At 45.0% G+C, this 20,131-nt stretch overlaps 1 protein-coding gene and 1 long non-coding RNA gene across 2 annotated transcripts; one reads left to right on the top strand and one right to left on the bottom strand.

The window, feature by feature from the left end:
* Nucleotides 1-1,721: 1,721 nt before the first annotated feature.
* On the bottom strand, nt 1,722-8,723 carry PROCR (protein C receptor). Its single transcript, XM_074406436.1, has 4 exons — nt 8,451-8,723; nt 5,829-6,080; nt 4,301-4,579; nt 1,722-4,048 (listed from the first exon to the last, which is right to left on the bottom strand). Exons 1-4 carry the CDS (start codon nt 8,518-8,520, stop codon nt 3,933-3,935), a joined length of 717 nt encoding a protein of 238 aa, XP_074262537.1. The 5' UTR covers nt 8,521-8,723; the 3' UTR covers nt 1,722-3,932.
* Nucleotides 5,817-19,966, top strand: LOC141585693 (uncharacterized). Its single transcript, XR_012519342.1, has 3 exons — nt 5,817-5,883; nt 13,122-13,343; nt 16,926-19,966. It is a non-coding gene; the product is annotated as an uncharacterized LOC141585693 (long non-coding RNA).
* Nucleotides 19,967-20,131: the final 165 nt, after the last annotated feature.

Below are 20,131 nucleotides of genomic sequence, written 5' to 3'. Positions count from 1 at the left end.
TGTGAAGATTTTCTCCCACTCTGTGGGTTGTCTGTTTACGCTGCTGATTGTTCCTTTTGCCATACAAAAGCAATTGTTCCAATTGCCATACCTTTAGTTTAATTAGGCCCCAGCTATTTATCTTTGTTTTTATTGCAATTGCTTTTGTTTTTTTTTTTGTTATGAAACCCTTGCCTAAGCCAATGTCTAGAAGGGTTTTTCCAATGTTATCTTCTAGAAATTTTATAGTTTCAGGTCTTAGGTTTAAGTCCTTAATCCATCTTGAGTTGATTTTTGTTTTTGTTTTTGTTTTTGTTTTTTTTTGTATTTTTAGTAGAGACAGGGTTTCACCATGTTGACCAGGATGGTCTCGATCTCTTTACCTCGTAATCCACCCGCCTCGGCCTCCCAAAGTGCTTGGATTACAAGCTTGAGCCACCGTGCCCGGCCGAGTTGATTTTTGTTTAAGGTGAAACATGAGGACCCAGTTTTGTTTTCTACATATGGCTAACCAATTATTCCAGCACCATTTCTTGAAAAGGATGTCCTTTCCCTGCTTTATGTTTTTGTTTTCTTTGTCAAAGATCAGTTGGCTATAAGTATTTGGGTTCATTTCTGGGTTCTCTATTCTGTTCCATTGGTCTATGTGCCTATTTTTATATCAGTACCATGCTGTTTTAGTAATTATGGCCTTATAGTATAGCTTGAAATCAGGTAGTGTGATGCCTCCAGATTTGTTCTTTTTGCTTACTCTTTCTTTGGCTATGTGGGCTCTTTTTTGATTCCATATACATTTTAGAAGTGTTTTTTCTAATTCTGTGAAGAATGATGGTGGTATTTTGATGGAGATAGTATTGAATTTATAGATTGCCTTTGGCAATATGGTCATTTTCACAATATTGAGTCTACCCATCCTCCTATAGCCATTCTTGATGGTATGAAGTGGTATCTCATGGTTTTGATTTTTATTTCCATAATGACTACTGACGTTAAGCATCTTTTCATGTGCTTATTGGCCACTGGTGTATCTTCTTTAAGAAATGTCTAAAATTTGTTCTGCTTTCTTTCTGTTTTCATTATTGAATCTGTTCTATCTTTCCTATCTGGGCATGGTCATATCTTGCCCATTCAAAAATACCATGTATTTATGAATATGTATTTTCTCCCCCAGATTCCTCTGATTCCTTCAGTTTCAGTAGAAGAGAGAAAGCATAAATCCTAGAACACAAAGGCATGGGTTTGAATCCAGGCTCTGATACTATCTTAGTCTATTCTTGTGTTGCTATACAGGAATACCTGCAACTGGCTAATTTATAAAAGAAAATAAGTTTATTTTGGCTCACACTTCTGCAGCGTATACAAGAAGCATGACACCAGCATCTTCTTCCAGTGAGGCCTCAGGAAGTTTTCAATCCTTGTGGAAGGCAAAGTGGGAGCAGGCATAAAAGATGGAGAGGGAAGGAAGCAAGAGAGAGGAGGGAGGTCTCAGACCCTTGGAAACAACCAAATCTCACATGTAAACTAACTGAGCAAGGACTCACTTGTCACCAAGGAGATGGTGTTAAGCTGTTCAAGAGGGATTTGCCCCCATGACCCAAACACCTCCCAGTAGGCCCATTTCTAGCAAGGGCGGTCACATTCCAACATGAGATTTGCAGAGACAAAATATCCAAACCAGATCAGCTATTAACTTTCTTATTCTCCCTAAACATGTTTCCTAATCTAAAATGAGAATATCTATCTTACAAGACCAAAAAGAGTTTATTAGATGATAACCACAAGTTACAGAATTCCAAAAACTATATAGAAATATGTAAATAATAGTTACAAGAGTAAATCACAGCATAACATTTTCCTTTCTTTCTTTTTTTCTTTCTTTCTTCCTCTCTCTCTCCCCCTCTCCCCAACCTCCCTTTCTCTCTCTCTTTCTTTCTTTCACAGTCTCACTCTGTTGCCCAGGCGGCTGGAATGCAGTGGCACAATCTCAGCTCACTGCAACCTCCACCTCCCAGGTTCAAGTGATTCTCCTGCCTCAGCTTCCCAAGGAGCTGGAACTACAGGCACGTGCTACCACACCTGGCTAATTTTTGTACTATTAGTGGAGACGTGGTTTCACCATGTTGGCTAGGTTGGTCCCTATCTCTTGACTTCCTGATCTGCCTGCCTCAGCCTCCCAAAGTGCTGAGATTGTAGGTGCGAGCCACCATGTCTGGCCAGCATAAAGTTTTTATTTGTGTATTTCTTCCAGTTATATGAGGCATCTTGCTTTGTGTTGTTCTTTTTTGTATATGTTTTATTTTCTGAAGAAAAGACTGGGCTCCTTGAGAAGGATCGTATCCTAATCGTTTTGTGTCTTCCAAAGTACATAGCATAAAGCTTTCTATATGGAAGTTTCTGACAAACATTTATTAAATGAGTAAATAAATTAATGATGTGAGATATAGTAAACATTTATGGGTTTTTGTTGTTTTTACTTTTCTATTTTATTTTTCTTTTGTTCTGTTTTTGAGCCCAGGAGGTTGAAGCTGCAGTGAGCCATGATCACGCCATCAACTTTAGCCTGAGCAACAGACCAAGACTTTGTCTCAAAAAACAAAAAGATAGTATATGTTTTGTCAGTAAATAAAGCAGTGGCTTCTGATCTCCAGGACTCTCGTTTGCATCAACTCTTTTTTTTTTTTTTTGAGATGGAGTCTTACTCTGTTACCCAGCCTGGAGTGCAGTGGCATGATCTCAGCTCACTGCAAACTCTGCCTCAGCCTCCAGAGTAGCTGGGATTACAGGCAAGTGCCACCACACTCGGCTACTTTTTGTATTTTTAGTAGAGACGGGGTTTCACCGTGTTGGCCAGGCTGGTCTTCAACTCCTGACCTCAAGCGATCCTCCCGCCTTGGCCTCCCAAGGCACTGGGATTATAGGCGTAAGCCACCATGCCTGGCTGACAAAACACATGCTCTTAAAGATCAAATTATATTGCTTCTCCATGGAAACCACAGGTAGATAGTATTTGAAGCCAGGGAGGTCAGTAGGTCACTCAGAAAGAGTATAGTTCAAAGGGGAACAAAAGGAGCCAAAAAAATGGAATTCTAAGGAAGCCAGCAGTTCTAGGGTGAATCGAGTAAGATGACATCATCAAAGGGATTGAAAAAAAACAAAACAATAGTTTTCAAAAGCTGAAGTATGGTATCTCAGAAGTTAAGGTAAAAGGAGAGTTCTAGTCTGTAAATTTGCAGATACCATAGTGGGTAACGGTTTGACAATTAGAGGTTACTGGTGATCTTACAGCAGTTTCCAGAGAAGTCAGATTGCAGTGGGTCTAAGAGTGAGTGAGAAATAAGGAAGCAGAAGAAATGGGTACAGGTTACTTTTCCAGAAGTTTTGCAAAGTAAAGGAAATAACAATACCTTAAATATAATAAATTTATTAATATTAATTACTGATTAATTAATAATTCATTACTGCCATATGACTTGGGTTTTACATTTCCACCACTTCTTCATGTTACTTCTTTCTACCCTGTTATACCAGTGTCCCATCCCAAGTCTGACACACTTGGAAGCATTGAATGTTGTATATTGGTTGTGGACGACTTGTTTATTTGATTATCTCTTTTGAATGCCTCAGGTGATTCTGTCTGTCTTTGAACCGTGGGCCATAGGCCCCCTGTCCCAATTCCATCATCTGTTTTCCACAGAGACAGATAAACATTCACTTAACAGACCAATTCACCAAAGCAGGCAAGTTCTTAAATTCTTAGCAAACCAAGTACTTTGTCCACCTCTCCTCTCCATCTCCCTTCCTCCAACCTTCAGTGGACAGACGCGGGAGAAGAAAGGAGCTGTCACTCCGAACCTTCTGGTGTTTCAGTTGGGGAGTCTGGCTTCACAATAAGCTGAAACTTTCCCTTGCCAGCCTCCATCAATCCAGCCCTTTCTGAGGGGGCTGGAGAGTAATTAACATCGTCGTCCGCCTGTGCACAGGAAGATGCCCACAGCCACACCAGCAATGATGAAACAGCCCACCAGGACGCCTAGCACCAGCGAAGTATAGGAGCGGCTTGTTTGGCTTCCTGCAGAACATGCAGAGAGTTAGCCCGAAGAATAGACTCCCAAGGAGTCCATGATGTGAGTCAAACCCCAGAGCATTTCTGCCTTAGAGGAAAAGGACCCATTCACCAACTGACTTAAGCAGAGTGCGTTCTGTCCCAACCCCCCAGCTGCAGACCTCTTGTTGCTCTGGGGTTGCATCCTTTAGGTCCATCCATTTGTCTGGAGCCCGCCCTCTCCCCGGCTCTCAGGCCTGGGCCCCAGTCCCATCATACCTTTCATGTTTTCCGTGGTAATATGTTTCTGCACATACTGCACACAGGTGTCCTCTAGGAATTCCCGCATTTCATACCGAGTGCGGTTGTAGGCATTGAGCTGCTTCAGGGTGAAGGTGACCACTCTGGAGGGGACCTGGGTGCCTGCCTCCCACAAGGCTGTCTCTGGCCGGAAACTCACAAAGGAGCTCCCATTTACAGCCACTTGGAAGAAGACATGGGCTCTAGAGCCCTCGGGAGGCAGCTCACAGCCCAGGAAGCAGCGGATGGTCAGAGGAACTGTGGATGGGGAGTCAGGGTCAGGGGACTGTGCAGAGAAGGTGCCAGGTGTGGGGGGGGGGCCCAGCAAGGGAAAAAGAACACAGGAAGGTGAGAGTCAGTGATGTAAGGAGAGGGGAGTCTAGGTCAGGGAACTGTGGGGAGAAGGGCCTGGTGCTGTGAGGAGGGATTTGGGGTTAAGACTGTTAGAGGCTAAGAAAGCAGGGGCCAGGGACTATGATGAAAAAGGGAAACTGTCAGACCTTGTTCAACTGGTGATAGAAAAAAAGTGTGGGGGGAGGCCGGTGCGGTGGCTCACACCTGTAATCCAAGTGCTTTGGGAGGCCAAGGTGGGTGGATCACTTGGGGTCAGAAGTTCGAGACCAGCCTGGCCAACATGGAGGAACCCTATCTCTACTAAAAATACAAAAAATTAGGGGAGGGGGGCGTGGTGGCATGTGCCTGTAATCCCATCCACTTGGGAGGCTGAGGCAGTAGAATCGCTTGAACCCGGGAGGCAGAGGTTGCAGTGCGCTGAGATCATGCCACTGCACTCCAGCCTGGGCAACAGAGCAAGACTTCATCTCAAAAAAAAAACCAACCAACCAAACAAAAAAAAAACAAAAAACGGCGGGTGGCGGAGACTAGGAGAGAAAGGAGTTAAGAGCCATGAGGGGAGGGAAGGGGTGGGGCTTTGAGAAAAGAAACTGGAGTCTTTGAGAAGGAGTTGGGGTTGTAATGGGGAGGGAGCGGGGCTTTGAGAGAAGAAATTGGGGTCTTTGGGGGAAGAGTTGGGGTCCTGAGTGGAGCTAAGAGCGAAGTCATTAACTTCTATGCGTAGAGGTGGCCGGAGGGTGGAGGGTAAAGTCCTGGGGTGTGGGAGGAGAAGGACGGGGATCTATGAAGAAAAGGAGTTGGAGAACTGTGAAGCAAGGGGTGAGGAGTCTTCAGGGGACCTTCGAGGTCACGGTGTCAGGGCCTCCCAACAGGGTCTGCCCCAAGAGTTTATGCCAGCAGGACGACCGCCGGAGTCGGGGCTTTCTTAGAGGGGACACCTACCTCTCTCCAGCCCCCACTCGGCAATCTTTAAAGGCCCAGGCGCCACAGAGCTCCAGCGGCCGCCAGGACCCTGCAAGTCCCTGCCCGCCTCCACCCGCCAGGCCCCGCCCCCACCCGCCAGGCCCCGCCCCCACCCGCCAGGCCCCGCCCCGCCCAGGCCCCGCCTCCACCAGCCCCGCCCAGGCCCCGTCCCCGCCGCGCGCCCACTCACAGTCCAAGCTCCGCTCCTGGTGCACCAGGCGCACGAGGCCGTGGAACTGCAACAGGTATGTCTGCAGGTTGCTCTGCATGCGCGCCCAGCTCTCGGGGTCCTGCAAGGGCTGCAGCTGGAGGATCGTGACGTTGGTGCCTGGGCCTTCCAGCACGTGCGTCAGGTGTCCCCCCAGCGATGCGTTGCCCTGGTACCACACATGATAGGGGTCGCGGAAGTAGGAGATCTGGAGCATGTGGAGGCTTTGTAGGCCTGCGGGCAGAGTCAGCGTCAGCCTGGGCCGACGTGGGAGGGGGCGGCGGGCAGCGGGAGATAATAACCCCCTACCTCGAGGCTGGCCGCCCACCTTCTAGACCCTTCATAAACGATAATGTGCCTTCCCGTCGCTTTTCCCATTTGACGCTCACAGTAACTCTGCCAGGAAGGCAGGACAGGGATTATTATCTCCGTTTTATGGTTGAGGAAACTGAGGCCTGCAGTGGAAGAGACACTCCTCTCTGCCTCCTTTTTCACCCTCAGCTCTCCCCCCTCGCATTTCCTGTTGGTTAACAAATTCTGACCTGAATAAAATTCCATTTCCATCTCCTGCTCTATCTCCTCTTCCACTGCCCTGGTTCAGGCTTCATCCGTTTTCATCTGGACTGGGGTCATAACTTTCTACCTCATCTGCCTGATCACTATTCCAGTCTCCACCTGACCGGGATGAGATCCTGTCCTTTTCCTACTTAAAATCTTCCAGTGCTATACCCACCCCCCTGCCCCACCCCCACCGCTTCATTAATCAAAAATAATCCGAGCCACTGCCCATTAAGTGCTTATTATGACCTGGGCAATGGACTTTACATACATTATTATCTTTGTGCTTTTTCCCAATGGCTTAATGCAAGTAGCTACTATTATTAACCTCAGTCTACATGGGAAACTGAGGCAGGGATAGTATAGCAGAGCCAAGGTTTGCATGTAGGCAGTCAAGTCCAGCACTCTTAGCCACTCTGTGACACTGCCTTCCCACAGGATCAAGTCCAGAGTCTTTAGTTGGGATTCAAGGCTACTAGAGACCTGGCTCATGCTGCCTTTGGCTGACACATGAATAGCATGTTAGGGTTACTCGGCCTCCCTTTATCTGCCTGCTGAAGTGTATTCATGATTTAAGACCCAGCTCAGAGACTGGGTGTGGTGGCTCATGCCTGTAATCGCAGCACTTTGGGAGGCCGAGGCAGGTGGATCACTTGAGGTCAGGGATTCAAGACCAGCCTGGCCAACATGGCAAAACCCCGTCTGAAACCCCGTCTGTACTAAAAATACAAAAATTAGCTAGGCACCATGCCCTGTAAGCCTAACTACTTCTGTAGGCTGAGGCAGGAGAATCACTTGAACCTGGGAGGCGGAGATTGCAGTTAGCGGAGATCATGCCACTGCATTCCAGCCTCGGTGACAGAGCAAGAGTCCATCTCAAAATAAATAAATAAATAAAAAAGAAGACCCTGCTCAGTTGCCCTCGCCTTCGAGACACAGTGGGTCTGTTTCAGTGATCCCAGACCACCATATATTAGTGTATATCTCACAGGATTCTACCTGATTGTCTCCAAACACAACACAGGCTACACTGGACTCTTCTAGGCTATGGAAGCATCCCTGGTAATCTCTGCCTCCTACATCCAGAAAAGAGCCTGGCACAGAGTTGATGCCCAGAACACATTTGAATGAGTCCAGGGTTGTAAATCTGTGTGTGTGAGCGGGTCCTGACTGTGTTTGCATTTCAGAAGCTATGCTCTGTATCTACAGATGTGAATAAGTGTATTTATGGATAACCCTAGACATGGTCTTTAACTACTCTGTGACTCAGTTTCCTCCTCTATAAAATGGAGATAGTAATATTACCCACCTTTCAGGGTCTGTGGGAGTTAAATGGGTCAATGCATGTATTAACCATAGTGAGCACTATTGAATACTGGTTATTATTTGCTGCCCCTCTTAGGAGGAGAATTAAGCTATGAGGATTGTGAGGGGCAGGAAAGGAGGCCCTTGTGCAATTATAAGGGAGGGTAATAACTCCCTTTTCTGCTTAAGCAGGGCCACTTCAGGCAGCCTGATCGCCCACATGTTCTATTAAGCACAGCATTTCTTTCTCCCAGTTCTATCAGTTGTACCCAGTCTTCCATTTTCCCTAGCCTCCCTTCACCTCTCTCTGTCCCAGTCTTCTCCCAGTTCTCTCATCAGTTTTCCCAGCGTCTTCCCATTCTCTCCATTTCTCTTCTCATTTGAATCGCTTCCCATCTTCCCTAGATGTATCCCTATCTACCATCACCCTCAGTTCCCATTTCTGCCCTCTCCCTGAGGCTGATTCTCCTACCCTCTCTGCTGGTTCCTTTCTCATTTTTCCAGTCATTCTGTTTTCCCCAGCCTCCTTCATCTCTCCCTTTTCAGGGGCTTAACTGTACTAACTCACCTTGGCTTTGGGATATGAACCAGTCCCCAGGACTCTGCCTGCCCTGTAGAAAGATCTAGCCAGTTGCAGACACAGACTCTGTGAGATAAGTTCTCCTCTGGTCTTGCCATGTACTCAGACTGACTGAGATTCTCCAGAACCATCCCGAGGCAGGAGATGTGCCCCTAACTCACCATCTGAGGCTTCTTGGCTACAAAAGGCCCCGCCAGACAGCAGCAGTATCGGCAGCAATGTTGTCAACATCCTGAGGTTGAGGCTCTGGACCTGGGTTCCTGGCTCCGGCAGGCTGGGGGCTCCGCTGGCGGCAGCCTAGGGAAAAGAGAAGTGAGGACCGTCTGGGAGGGTTGGAGGCTGGGCAGAGGAGGATGGAAGGAAGCCAGGAGATGAGAGGAGGAAGAGGGTGTCGCGTTTATAAAGTGTTATTCCTACTCTGTCTCATTTCCTACTGGGGGCCCGGCCTCCCTCATGCCCGCCCTCTGCCCCGCCCTTCATTGCGCCCTCCTGCCTAGACCTGCCTTTTCCCTTCTCTCTGGGCTGCTTCCAAGGAACCAGAAAAGCGAACGGAAAAGGGGGAGAAGGGCTTGGTGAGAGGTCCTGCCCGCTCTGACTCAGGGGGTGGGGCATCTACTTTTAACTTAGAGCACACTCCTGGGTGTAGGATCAACAGGTTGCTGATGGGGAAATTGAGGTCCAGAGAGGTGCAGGGACTTGCCCAAAGTTTATACATCATGGTGGTGACAGGTCCAGGATTAGAACTTAATTTTCCATTATAATGGCTACATTTTACCAGAATTTTAAGTAAATAGCAATTACACAATCAGGAATCTTGCTCTCAGAAATAGTCATAAAGTGAGTGTAAAGCAGCTTGCTCACTGCAGCATTTTTTTTTTTAAACAGGAGAAAATTATGAGCAATCTGTATAAATCTCAGAAGATGATTGGGTACATAAAGCAATATTTTTGAAACTGAGGTCATAATTTCTTAGTGGACACTGAAAACAATTTAGCAGATCATGATTAGCATTTCTAAAAAATGAAATAGAGCAGGAAACAAAATTTCAGTGCATCACCCTTAGTAAGAGAAAGTGTTATTTCATGAAACATTTGCTCCGTTGTGTATCTGTGCTTTGGTTTTGTGTGCGTGTATGTTTCTATGATGAGTTTTGGATAGCAGTGTAGAATGTGTTTCTTACTCTAGGAAGCAAGTAAAAAAGTATTAAAGTCACTCCCCCAAGCTATGTTAATCTATACTGTGAATATTATGTAATAGTTAAAAAAAAATACACCCGCATTTTGGGAGGCTGAGGCAGGCAGATCACCTGAGATCAGGAGTTCAAGACCAGCCTGACCAACATGAAGAAACCCCGTCTCTACTAAAAATACAAAATTAGCCAGGCATGGTGGCACATGCCTGTAATCCCAGCTACTCAGGAGGCTGTGGCAGGAGAATCGCTTGAACCCAGGAGGTGGAGGTTGCCTCTGATCATGGGATGGTGCCATTGCACTCCAGCCTGGGCAACAAGAGTGAAACTTTGTTTCAAAAAAAATTAAAATACACCTCCCCTGCCCAACCTCCATTTTATTTTCATCATATTACTTACTACTACATGAAATTCTATTATTTATTTACATGTTTATTGTTTGAATGTTTCACCAGAATGTAATCGCTCTGAGGAAAGACAGTGTCTATCTTGTTCAATACTCTCCCTGGAAGAGCGCACATCACATAATAAATATCAGCAAAGTGAAAGACTGAATGAGATAGTTATGATATACATACGTGTCCAAGAGTAAGTTGCAGAATATTATGTCCAGTTTAGGACTATTTGTGTGTCAACCACACACAAAACCACTAAACAACCTGTTTGTTCAAAGGAATAAATGAATCTGGAAGGAGGTACACTGGACATAACAATAGTTTATCTTCAGGGAGGGGTCTGGGATTAAGAGCATGGGTGTATACGTGTGTGTGTGTGGTGTGTATGTGCAGGGTGGAGGGTAGTGGGCAAACTTGTGAAAGGCTTTATCACTCTAGTTTGAAATTTTCATATCTAGAATATGATCCTAGGCCGGGTGTGGTGGCTCATGCCTATAATCCCAGCACTTTGGGAGGCTGAGGCAGATGGATCACCTGAGGTCATGAGTTTGAGACCAGCCTGGCCAACATGGTAAAACCCCATCTCTAAAAAAATACAAAAAATTAGCCAGACGTGATGGTGTGTGCCTGTGATCCCAGCTACTCGGGAGGCTCAGGCAGGAGAATCGCATGAGCCCAGGAAGCAGAGGTTGCAGTGAGCCGAGGTCATGTCATTGCACTTCAGCCTGGGCAACAAAAGCGAAACTCCATCTCAATAAATAAATAAATAAAATTATATATATATATATATATATATATATATTTTTTTTTTTTTTTTTTTTTTTTTTGAGATAGAGTCTCACTCTGTTGCCAGGCTGGAGTGCAGTGGCATCATCTTGGCTCATTGCAACCTCCACCTCCTGGTTTAAGGGATTCTTCTACCTCAGCCTCCCAAGTAGCTGGGACTACAGGCGCGTGCTACCACGCCCGGCTAACTTTTCTATTTTTAGTAGAGACAAGGTTTCACCATGTTGGCCAGGATGGTCTCGATCTCTTGACCTTGTGATCCACCTGCCTTGGCCTCTCAAAGTGCTGAGATAACAGGTGTGAGTCACCATGCCTGGCCAAACTTTTTTAATTAAAAAATGTCACTTCTGATATGGGTATCTTGCTCTGTCACCCAAGCTGTAGTGCAGTAATGTAGTGCAGCCTTGACCTCCCGGGCTCAAGTGATTCTCCCACCTCAATCACCTGTGTAGCTGAGACTACAGGTACATGCCACTGTGCCACCACACACAGCTAATTTTTTTTTATTTTAACTAGAGACAGGGTCTCGCTATGTTGCCCAGGCTGGTCTTGAACTCCTGACCTCAAGCAATTCTCTGGCCTTGGCTTCCCAAAGTGCTGGGATTATAGGAAGGAGCCACTGCACCTGACCAAAATTAACTTGGTGTGTGTATCTGTGTAGTTGTATATACACAGGGAAAATGTCTGGAAGAGTACTGTCAATGGAGATTATCTCTGAAATATGGGATTGGGTAAATGACTGAGGGGGGTTTAACTTTTTATTTTATGTACTTCTCCCTGGAGAGTTGACATCATAGTGAAATCTGGGACAAACTCTGGACATAAAACAGGCACTCATTCTCTGAACTGAATATATGCAAGAGCTTCCATGCTCACCTCTCAGATGTTGCAAACTGGCTAAGAAATAGCATCAAAGTCTTCTCTTTTTGCAGCTTACCAAAATGGTCTCATTGGAACAAGAATGGAAACCTTGTTTTCCTGCACTGGGCCTCAGGAAAAGTAGAATAACTTAAATCACTACCAATTTATATTGTCTTGTCTTTTATTAAAAATTATGATTTTTTTTTTTTTTTTTTTTTTTTTTTTTTTTTTTTTTTTGGTGACAGAATCTAGCTCTGTTGTCCAGGCTGTAGTGCAGTGGCGTGATCTTGGCACACTCCCGGGTTCAAGCGATTCTCCTGCCTCAGCCTCCCAAGTAGCTGGGATTGTAGGCACCTGCCACAACCCTGGCTCATTTTTGCATTTTTAGTAGAGATGGGGTTTCACCACATTGGCCAGGCTGGTCTCAAACTCCTAACCTTAGATGATCCACTCACCTTGGCCTCCCAAAGTGCTGGGATTACAAGCATGAGCCACCATGTGCAGCCTGAAATATTTCATTTTTGGAGAGTTATTTCATGCTTAAAAGATTACATTTCCAACATACCTATCCCCACCACCCAGCATAAAAAATAAAATATTACTAATATAGTTGACGTCCTGTATGTACTCTTCCCCAGTTGCATCTCTCTCCCCCTGCCGCAGCCCCTGAAGTAACCACTTCAAATAAAAATTAATATTTGAGAGTTTTCATTTCCTTATGTATCTATATACTTACACTACTTATTTACATATCCTTAAACAATAGATAGTGGTATTTCACATATTTTGAGCTCTATATAAATGGTATTAAAATGTATGTATTCTGTACCTTTTGCTTTTTTCACTTAATATATTAATAAGATTTATTCATGTGGCTATGTGTAGATCATTCATTTTCACTGCTTTAAAACATTCCAACTGGGAAGGTGTAATCCCAGCACTTTGGGAGGCCAAGGTGGATGGAGTCCAGGAGTTCAAGACAAGCCTGGGCAACATAGTGAGACCCCATCTCTACAAAAATAAAATAAAATTAGCTGGCCATGGTGGGGTGTGCCTATGGTCCCAGCTACTCAGGAGGCTGAGAGGTGGGAGGATTGCTTAGCCCAGGAGGTTGAGACTGCAGTGAACTGTGATCATGCCACCACACTTCACCCTGGGCAACAGAGCGAGACCCTGTCAAAAAAAAAATCAATTTTAGGAATAGATCTTTATTTATGTATTCATTCTCTTGTTGCTGAACATTTTCGTTTTTTCCAGTTTTTCACTATTACAAACAGTGCTGGTATGAACATTCTCATACGCAAGTCCTTGTGCGTATGTGGGAGTTTTCGTAGGTGCAAACTTGACAGTGGAATTTCTGAGTAATAAGGTATATGCATCTTCAATTTTACTAGATACTGCCAAACTGTTGTACAAAAAGGTTGTGCCAATTTACATTCCCGGCAGTGTATGAGAATTCCCTCACTTCACATCCGTGCCAGCCCTTGGCATTATCAGACGGTTGGGTGTAAAATGGCATTTCTTTTTGGTTTTGTTTTGCATTTATCTGTTTCTTAGTGAGGTTGTGCATATTTTTGCTTTGCCTTTTTTCTCCCTTGCAGGCTCGAAGGGTGCTTTGGGATGGAGGGTAAGAGAGTTGCTGGGCCCATCCCACAGACCCTAGACGAGAGACAGATGAAAGGAGTACTCAGACACAGGTATGCAGTGTAAAAGCAGCGAGGGGGCCGCCTGGCACTAGTGGCGGAGAAGAGAGAGCAGCAGCCTAGAACAGCTGGACTTGCTTGCTTTTATTCAGTACAGCCTGGAGCAAACGAAATCTGCAGGTAATTAACATTATTGTTCCCCAAGGGTGGTTTCTAGACAACATGAGTAAACAAACCTATTTAAGATAAATTCCCCTACACTTTGTTGTACCTACTCCTGGCCCTCTGCCTCAAGGTGAGAGAACAGCTGCCTTCCGCGTATTCTCCCCCAAGCTGTGCAGAGCCTTCTGACTTTTCAGAAGGTCTGCTCCTTTCCCCATACTTTCTCCCACCACTGTGAGCAATCTCCTACAGAGAGTGTATGACTGAACCAATTTGGAATTGAATGCTGTGAGCTAAGCTGGTAGGGTCTGGGTCCACTTTCACCAACATTACTTTACACAGAGCTCATTACATTGAGGCTTTTCTTTTCTTTTTTTGTTTATGAGATGGAATCTCACTCTGTTGCTCAGGCTGGAGTGCAGTGGTGTGATCTCTGCTCACTGCAATGTCTGCCTCCCGAATTCAAGCGATTCTCCTGCCTCAGCCTCCCAAGTAGCTGGGATTACAGGCACGTGCCACCACACCTGGCTAATTATTGTATTTTTAGTAGAGATGGGGTTTCACCATGTTGGCCAGGCTGGTCTTGAACTCCTGACCTCAAGTGATCCACCCGCCTTGGCTTCCCAAAGTGCTGTGATTACAGGCATGAGCCACCACGCCCGGCCACATCCAAGCCTTTCTTTCTTTCTTTCTTTCTTTGAGACAGAGTCTCACTCTCCAGGCTGAAGTGCAGTGGCAGGATCTTGATTCACTGCAACCTCCGCCTCCTGGGTTCAAGTGATTCTCCTGCCTCAGCCTCCCGAGTAGCTGGGAATAAAGGTGCTCACCATGGCTGGCTAATTTTTGTATTTTTAGTAGAGACAGGATTTCACCATATTAGTCAGACTGGTCTTGAACTCCTGAACTTGTAATTTGCCCACACAGCGAGGCCTTTCTAATCAGGTTAAGATCTGTCATGAACAGAGATGGCAGCAGCAACAGCTATTTCCCAAACACCCCTCTCATATACCAGAGACCTAAAAATTGAACCGTGAGACAATGATACCATGATTATAGGTAACACTTACTGTAGGCCAGGAACAGTGTTCAACTCTTTACATAAATAATCTTAACTTTATTCTTATGTTAGCCCTGTGAGATGGGTTTCATTAGCATCCCCATTTTACTAATAAAGAAACAGGCTCAGAGAGGTTAAGTGACTTATCTAGGGTCACACAGCAAAAGCTATAATTTGAAACTGTCTCTTCTGATGGCAAAGTTTGTGAATTTAACTCCCACACACTCTCAAAAATTATTTTGATCTCTCTCCATGAATACATTTTGAACACATACCCCCAACATGCTTGAATGTTTAATATATATGTTATAAAACATTCTTAAAATTCATACTATGTGCTAGGCCTTTAATCACTTTTGCCGGTGCAGACCAGGCTCATTATTTCCATGTTACAGATTTAAAAAAAATTGAAGCTAGCTGGATGTAGTGGCTCATGCCTGTAAATCAGAGACCAGCATGGGCAACATAGTGAGACTCTATCTCTACAAAGAAAAGTTTAAAAAATTAGCCAGACATGCTGGTGCACACCTGTGGTCCCATCTACTCAGGAGGCTAAGGTGGGAGTATTGTTTGGCTCAGGAAGTCAAGAGGTCAAGGCTGCAGTGAGCTATGACTATGCCTCTGCACCCCAGCCTGGGTGACAAAAAGAGACCCCGTCTCAAAAAAAAAAAAAAAATGCTTTGCCAAACAAAACAAAACAAAAAACAAAAACTGGGCATGGTGGCTCATGCCTGTAATCCCAGCACTTTGGGAGGCCCAGGAAAAAGGATCCCTTGAGCCCTTGAGCCCAGGATTTTGTGACTAACTTTACAACCTAATGAAACCTCCCCTGTACAAAAAAAAAAAAAAAAAAATTAAAGCCCAGAAAAGCAGTTAAGTAACTTGCCCAAGGTCACACAACTTGGAAGTGCAGAGCAAGGATTTGAACTCAGAAAGTATGGTGCTGGGCATGGTGGTTCATGCCTGTAATCCCAGCACTCTAGGAGGCCAAGGTGGGCAGATCACCTGCAGTTAGGAGTTTGAGACCAGTGTGGCCAACATGGTAGAACCCTGTCTCTACTAAAAATACCAAAATTAGGCGGCAGTGGTGGTGTGCGCCTGTAATCGCAGCTACTCGGGAGGTTGAGGCGGGAGAATCACTTGAACCTGGGAGGCGGAGGTTGTAGTGAGCTGAGATCTCACCATTGCACTCCGGCTGGGACAACAGAGCAAGACTCCATCTCAAAAAAAAAAGTGGGAAGTGTGGGGCTGGGATCAGGGAAAATAAAAAGAGTGTTGGGGGCAGGGACGTTGGGAGGGGCAACTCAAGCATTTTCCCATTCTAAACCCAGGGATGGGGGTGGGGAAGGAAAGAGCCCCACTGCTGTTGGAGCGAGGGCCTGCACTGACTCTGGTCTGGGTGGCTGCGGTGCAGAAAATCACAGAGCAGAGTGGGCAGCAGGCCAGCAGCTGGGATTTGACTGAGACCTAAAGAATGAGGGTCCCGTTGAGCAAAGGGAAGTGAAGGAAGCAAGCGGTAGTGTTTCCCACTCCAGAGAGCGCATGCTGGGGGAAGATAAGGGAGACAGGAAGCTGAGCTGGGGCCAGTGCTGGTGCAGCTCAGTGGGTGAGAGGGGCCTTGCCAGGGCAGCAGGAGCAGGGATGAGCCAGGGACTGGCTGTGTACCCAGCTGGACTTAAAAGAGGATCAGCCTTTCCCACCCCTGTTGTTAGCTACTGAGGATCAGCAGCTTACGCAACCTGGCCCAATATGGGTTAACAAAGGAGTGTGGATCCTTCAAAGGCATTTCCCCCTTAGGATAAGGAATAATAACAATAACATGTACAAAGAGCTTACAGTGTGCCAGACACAGTATTAAGCAAAGTACATGTATTTTATTCTCACTAGTACTCTATGAAAAGTCTGAAGAAAGTCCAGGCCAGGTGCTCATGCCTGTAATCCTAGCACTTTGGGAGGCCAAGCTGGGAGGATTGTTTGAGCCCAGGAGTTTGAGACCAGCCTGGGTAATAAAGCAAGACCCTGTTGAAAGAATGAAAGAGAGAAAGAAGGAAAGGAAGGGAGAAAGGAAGGAAGGAAGGAAGGAAAGAGAAAGGAAGGCTGGGCGCGGTGTCTCACACCTGTAATCCCAGCACTTTGGAAGGCCAAAGTGGGTGGATCACCTGAGGTTGGGAGTTTCAGACTAGCCCGACCAACATGGAGAAACCCTGTCTCTACTAAAAATACAAAAATTAGCCAGGTGTGGTGGCACATGCCTGTAATCCCAGCTACTCAGGAGACTGAGGCAAGAGAATTGCTTGAACCTGGGAGGCAGAGGTTGCAGTGAGCCGAGATCATGCTATTGCAATCCAGCCTGGGCAACAAAAGTGAAACTTGAAAGAGAGAAAGAGAAAGAAAGAAAGAGAGGAGGGAAGGAAGGGAGGGAGGGAGGAAGAAGGAAAGAAAGGAAGGAGGGAGGGAGGGAGGGAGGGAAGGAGGAAAGGGAGGGAGAAAAAAGAAGGGAGGGAGGGAGGTCTGGAGAAATAGCCATCGTTCCCATTTTACAGATGAGCACACAGAACAGAACAGTAAACTGAGCTGCTCAAAGACACCCAGCTGGGAAAAGACAGAGCTGAGACTCAAATCCAGGTGAGTTGGATGCCAAAACATCCATCATTATTAGACCATCTTCTGAGGATAAACAAGATGACAAATTCAAAGCTCCCAGAACACAGTACGTGTTCAGTAGGTGGGAGAGATAAGAAAGTTGCTTAGCAGCAGACAGAACTGACCCTGCCCAGGAGGGATGGAGGGGAGACGTTAAGTATGACTTCTTGAAGAGAAGGCAAAGGAATAGATGTTAAGTCTCAATCAGAATTTCCCCCTGTAGCCACCCCGCAACATACCCCAACTTAGGGAACATGAAAAGAAGCTCCAAACACTCAGGATGATGCCGGCTCAGCAATTGGTGGGAACCTGGTGTTACTGGCTTGGCTCCTGCCTATCTCTCCAGCCTTATCTATCCATGTATTCCAGTTTCAGCCAAACCCATTCCTCCTGGTTTCCTGAACACAGAACACACATGTATTACCTTTTCACTTTTTTTTTAATTGCAGTAAGCTAAGGTTAATTTATTATTGAAGAAAGAAAAATATTTTCACTTAAATTTAGTGCACCTTAAGTGAACAGTGTTGGCAAAGTCTGCAGTAGTGTACAGCAATGTCCTAGGCCGTCACATTTGCTCACTACTCACTCACTGACCCGCTCAGAGCAGCACCAAGTCCTTCAAGCTCCATTTATGAAGAACACACTCTACAGGTGTACCTTTTGAAATCTATTATACCATATTTTTACTGTACCTTTTCCATGTTTAGATTCCTTTTATTATTATTATTATAGTTTAAGGTTTGCGGTACATATGCAGAATATGCAGGTTTGCTACATAGGTATACATGTGCCATGGTGGTTTGCAACACTCATCAACCCGTCATCTACATTAGGTATTTCTCCTAATGCTATCCCTCCCCTAACCCCTTACCCCACAACAGGCCCCAGTAGGTGATATTCCCCTCCTTGGGTCCATGTTTTCTCATGCTTCAACTCCCACTTATAAGTGAGAACATGCAGTGTTTGGTTTTCTGTTCTTGTGTCAGTTTGCTGAGAATGATGGTTTCTAGCTTCATCTGTGTCCCTGCAAAAGACATAAACTCACCCTTTTATACAGCTGCATAGTATTCCACAGTACACGTGAGCCACATTTTCTTTATTCAGTCTATCATTGATGGGCCTTTGAGTTGGTTCCAAGTCTTTGTTATTGTGAACAGTGCTGCAGTAAACATACATATGCATGTGTCTTTATAGTCGAATGGTTTATAATCCTTTGGGTATATATCCAGTAATGGGATTGTTGGCTTAAATGGTATTTCTGGTTCTAGATCCTTGAGGAATCACCACATTGTCTTCCACAATGGTTGAACTCATTTGCACTCCCACCAACAGTGTAAAAGTGTTCCTATTTTTCCACATCCTCTTCAGCGTCTATTGTTTCCTGACTTTTTAATGATCAGCAGTCTAACCGGTGTCAGATGGTATCTCATTGTGGTTTTGATTTGCATTTCTCTAATGACCAGTGAGGATTGGCTTTCTTTCATATGTTTGTTGGCTGCATAAATGTCTTCTTTTGAGAAGTGTCTGTTCATATTCTTCACCCACTTTTTGATGGGGTTGTTTTTTTCTTGTGAATTTGTTTAAGTTCTTTGTAGATTCTGGATATTAGCCCTTTGTCAGATAGATAAGATTTGCAAAAATTTTCTCCCATTCTGTAGGTTGCCTGTTCACTCTGATGGTAGTTTCTTTTGCTGTGCAGAACCTCTTTAGTTTAATTAGATCCCATTCATCAATTTTGGTTTTTGTTGCCATTTCTTTTGATGTTTTAGTCATGAAGTCTTTGCCCTTCCCTATGTCCTGAATGGTATTGCCTAGGTTTTCTTCTAGGGTTTTTATGTTTTTTTAGGTCTTATGTTTAAGTCTTGAATCCATCTTGAGTTAATTTTTCTATAAGGTGTAAGGAAGGGGTACAATTTCAGTTTGCTGCATATGGCTAGCCAGTTCTCGCAACACCATTTATTAAATAGGGAATCCTTTTCCCATTGCTTGTTTTTGTCAGGTTTGTCAAAGATCATATGGTTGCAGATGTGTGGTGTTCTGAGGCCTCTACTCTGTTCCATTGGTCTATATATCTGTTTTGGTACCAGTACCATGCTGTTTTGGTTACTGTGGCCTTGTGGTATAGTTTGAAGTCAGATAGCACAATGCCTCCAGCTTTGTTCTTTTTGCTTAGAATTGTCTTGGCTATGCAGGCTCTTTTTTGGTTCCATATGAAATTTAAAGTAGTTTTTTCCAATTCTGTGAACAAAGTCAATAGTAGCTTGATGGGGATGGCATTGAATCTATAAATTACTTTGGGCAATATGGCCATTTTCAAACATTGATTCTTCCTATCCATGAGCATGGAATGTTTTTCCACTTACTTGTGTCCTCTCTTATTTCCTTGAGCAGTGGTTTGTAGTTCTCATTGAAGAGGTTCTTGACAGCCCTTGTGAGTTGTATTCCTAGGTATTTTATCCTCTTTGTAGCAATTGTGAATGGGAGTTCACTCATTTTGCTCTCAAATCATGTTATTGGTGTACAGGAATGCTTGTGATTTTTGCACATTGATTTTGTATCCTGTGACTTTGCTGAAGTTGCTTATCAGCTTAAGATTTTGGGCAATCGCATTACTGGGTATATATCCAAAGGATTATAAATCATTCTACTATAAGGACACATGCACGCGAATGTTCATTGCAACACTGTTTACAATAGCAAAGACCTGGAACCAATCCAAATGCCCATCGATGATAGACTGGACAGGGAAAACGTGGCACATATACACCATGGAATATTATGCAGCCATCAAAAATGATGAGTTCGTGTCCTTTGTAGGGACATGGATGAACCTGGAAACCATCATTCTCAGTAAACTGACACAAGAGCAGAAAATCAAACAACACATGTTCTCACTCATAGGTGGGTTTTGAACAATGCGAACACGTGGACACAGGGAGGGAAGCACTACACACTGGGGTCTGTTGGGGGTAAATAGGGGAGGGACAGCAGGGGGTGGGGAGTTGGGGAGAAATAGCATGGGGAGAAATGCCAGATATAGGTGAAGGGGAGGAAGGCAGCAAATCACACTGCCATGTGTGTGTACCTATGCAACTGTCTTGCATGT

Source organism: Saimiri boliviensis, chromosome 9 (assembly GCF_048565385.1).
Source record: "Saimiri boliviensis isolate mSaiBol1 chromosome 9, mSaiBol1.pri, whole genome shotgun sequence".
In the NCBI taxonomy this organism is placed as follows: domain Eukaryota; kingdom Metazoa; phylum Chordata; class Mammalia; order Primates; family Cebidae; genus Saimiri; species Saimiri boliviensis.
Note: the sequence above shows the minus strand (reverse complement) of the source record. Positions and strands in the feature narration are given on the sequence as shown.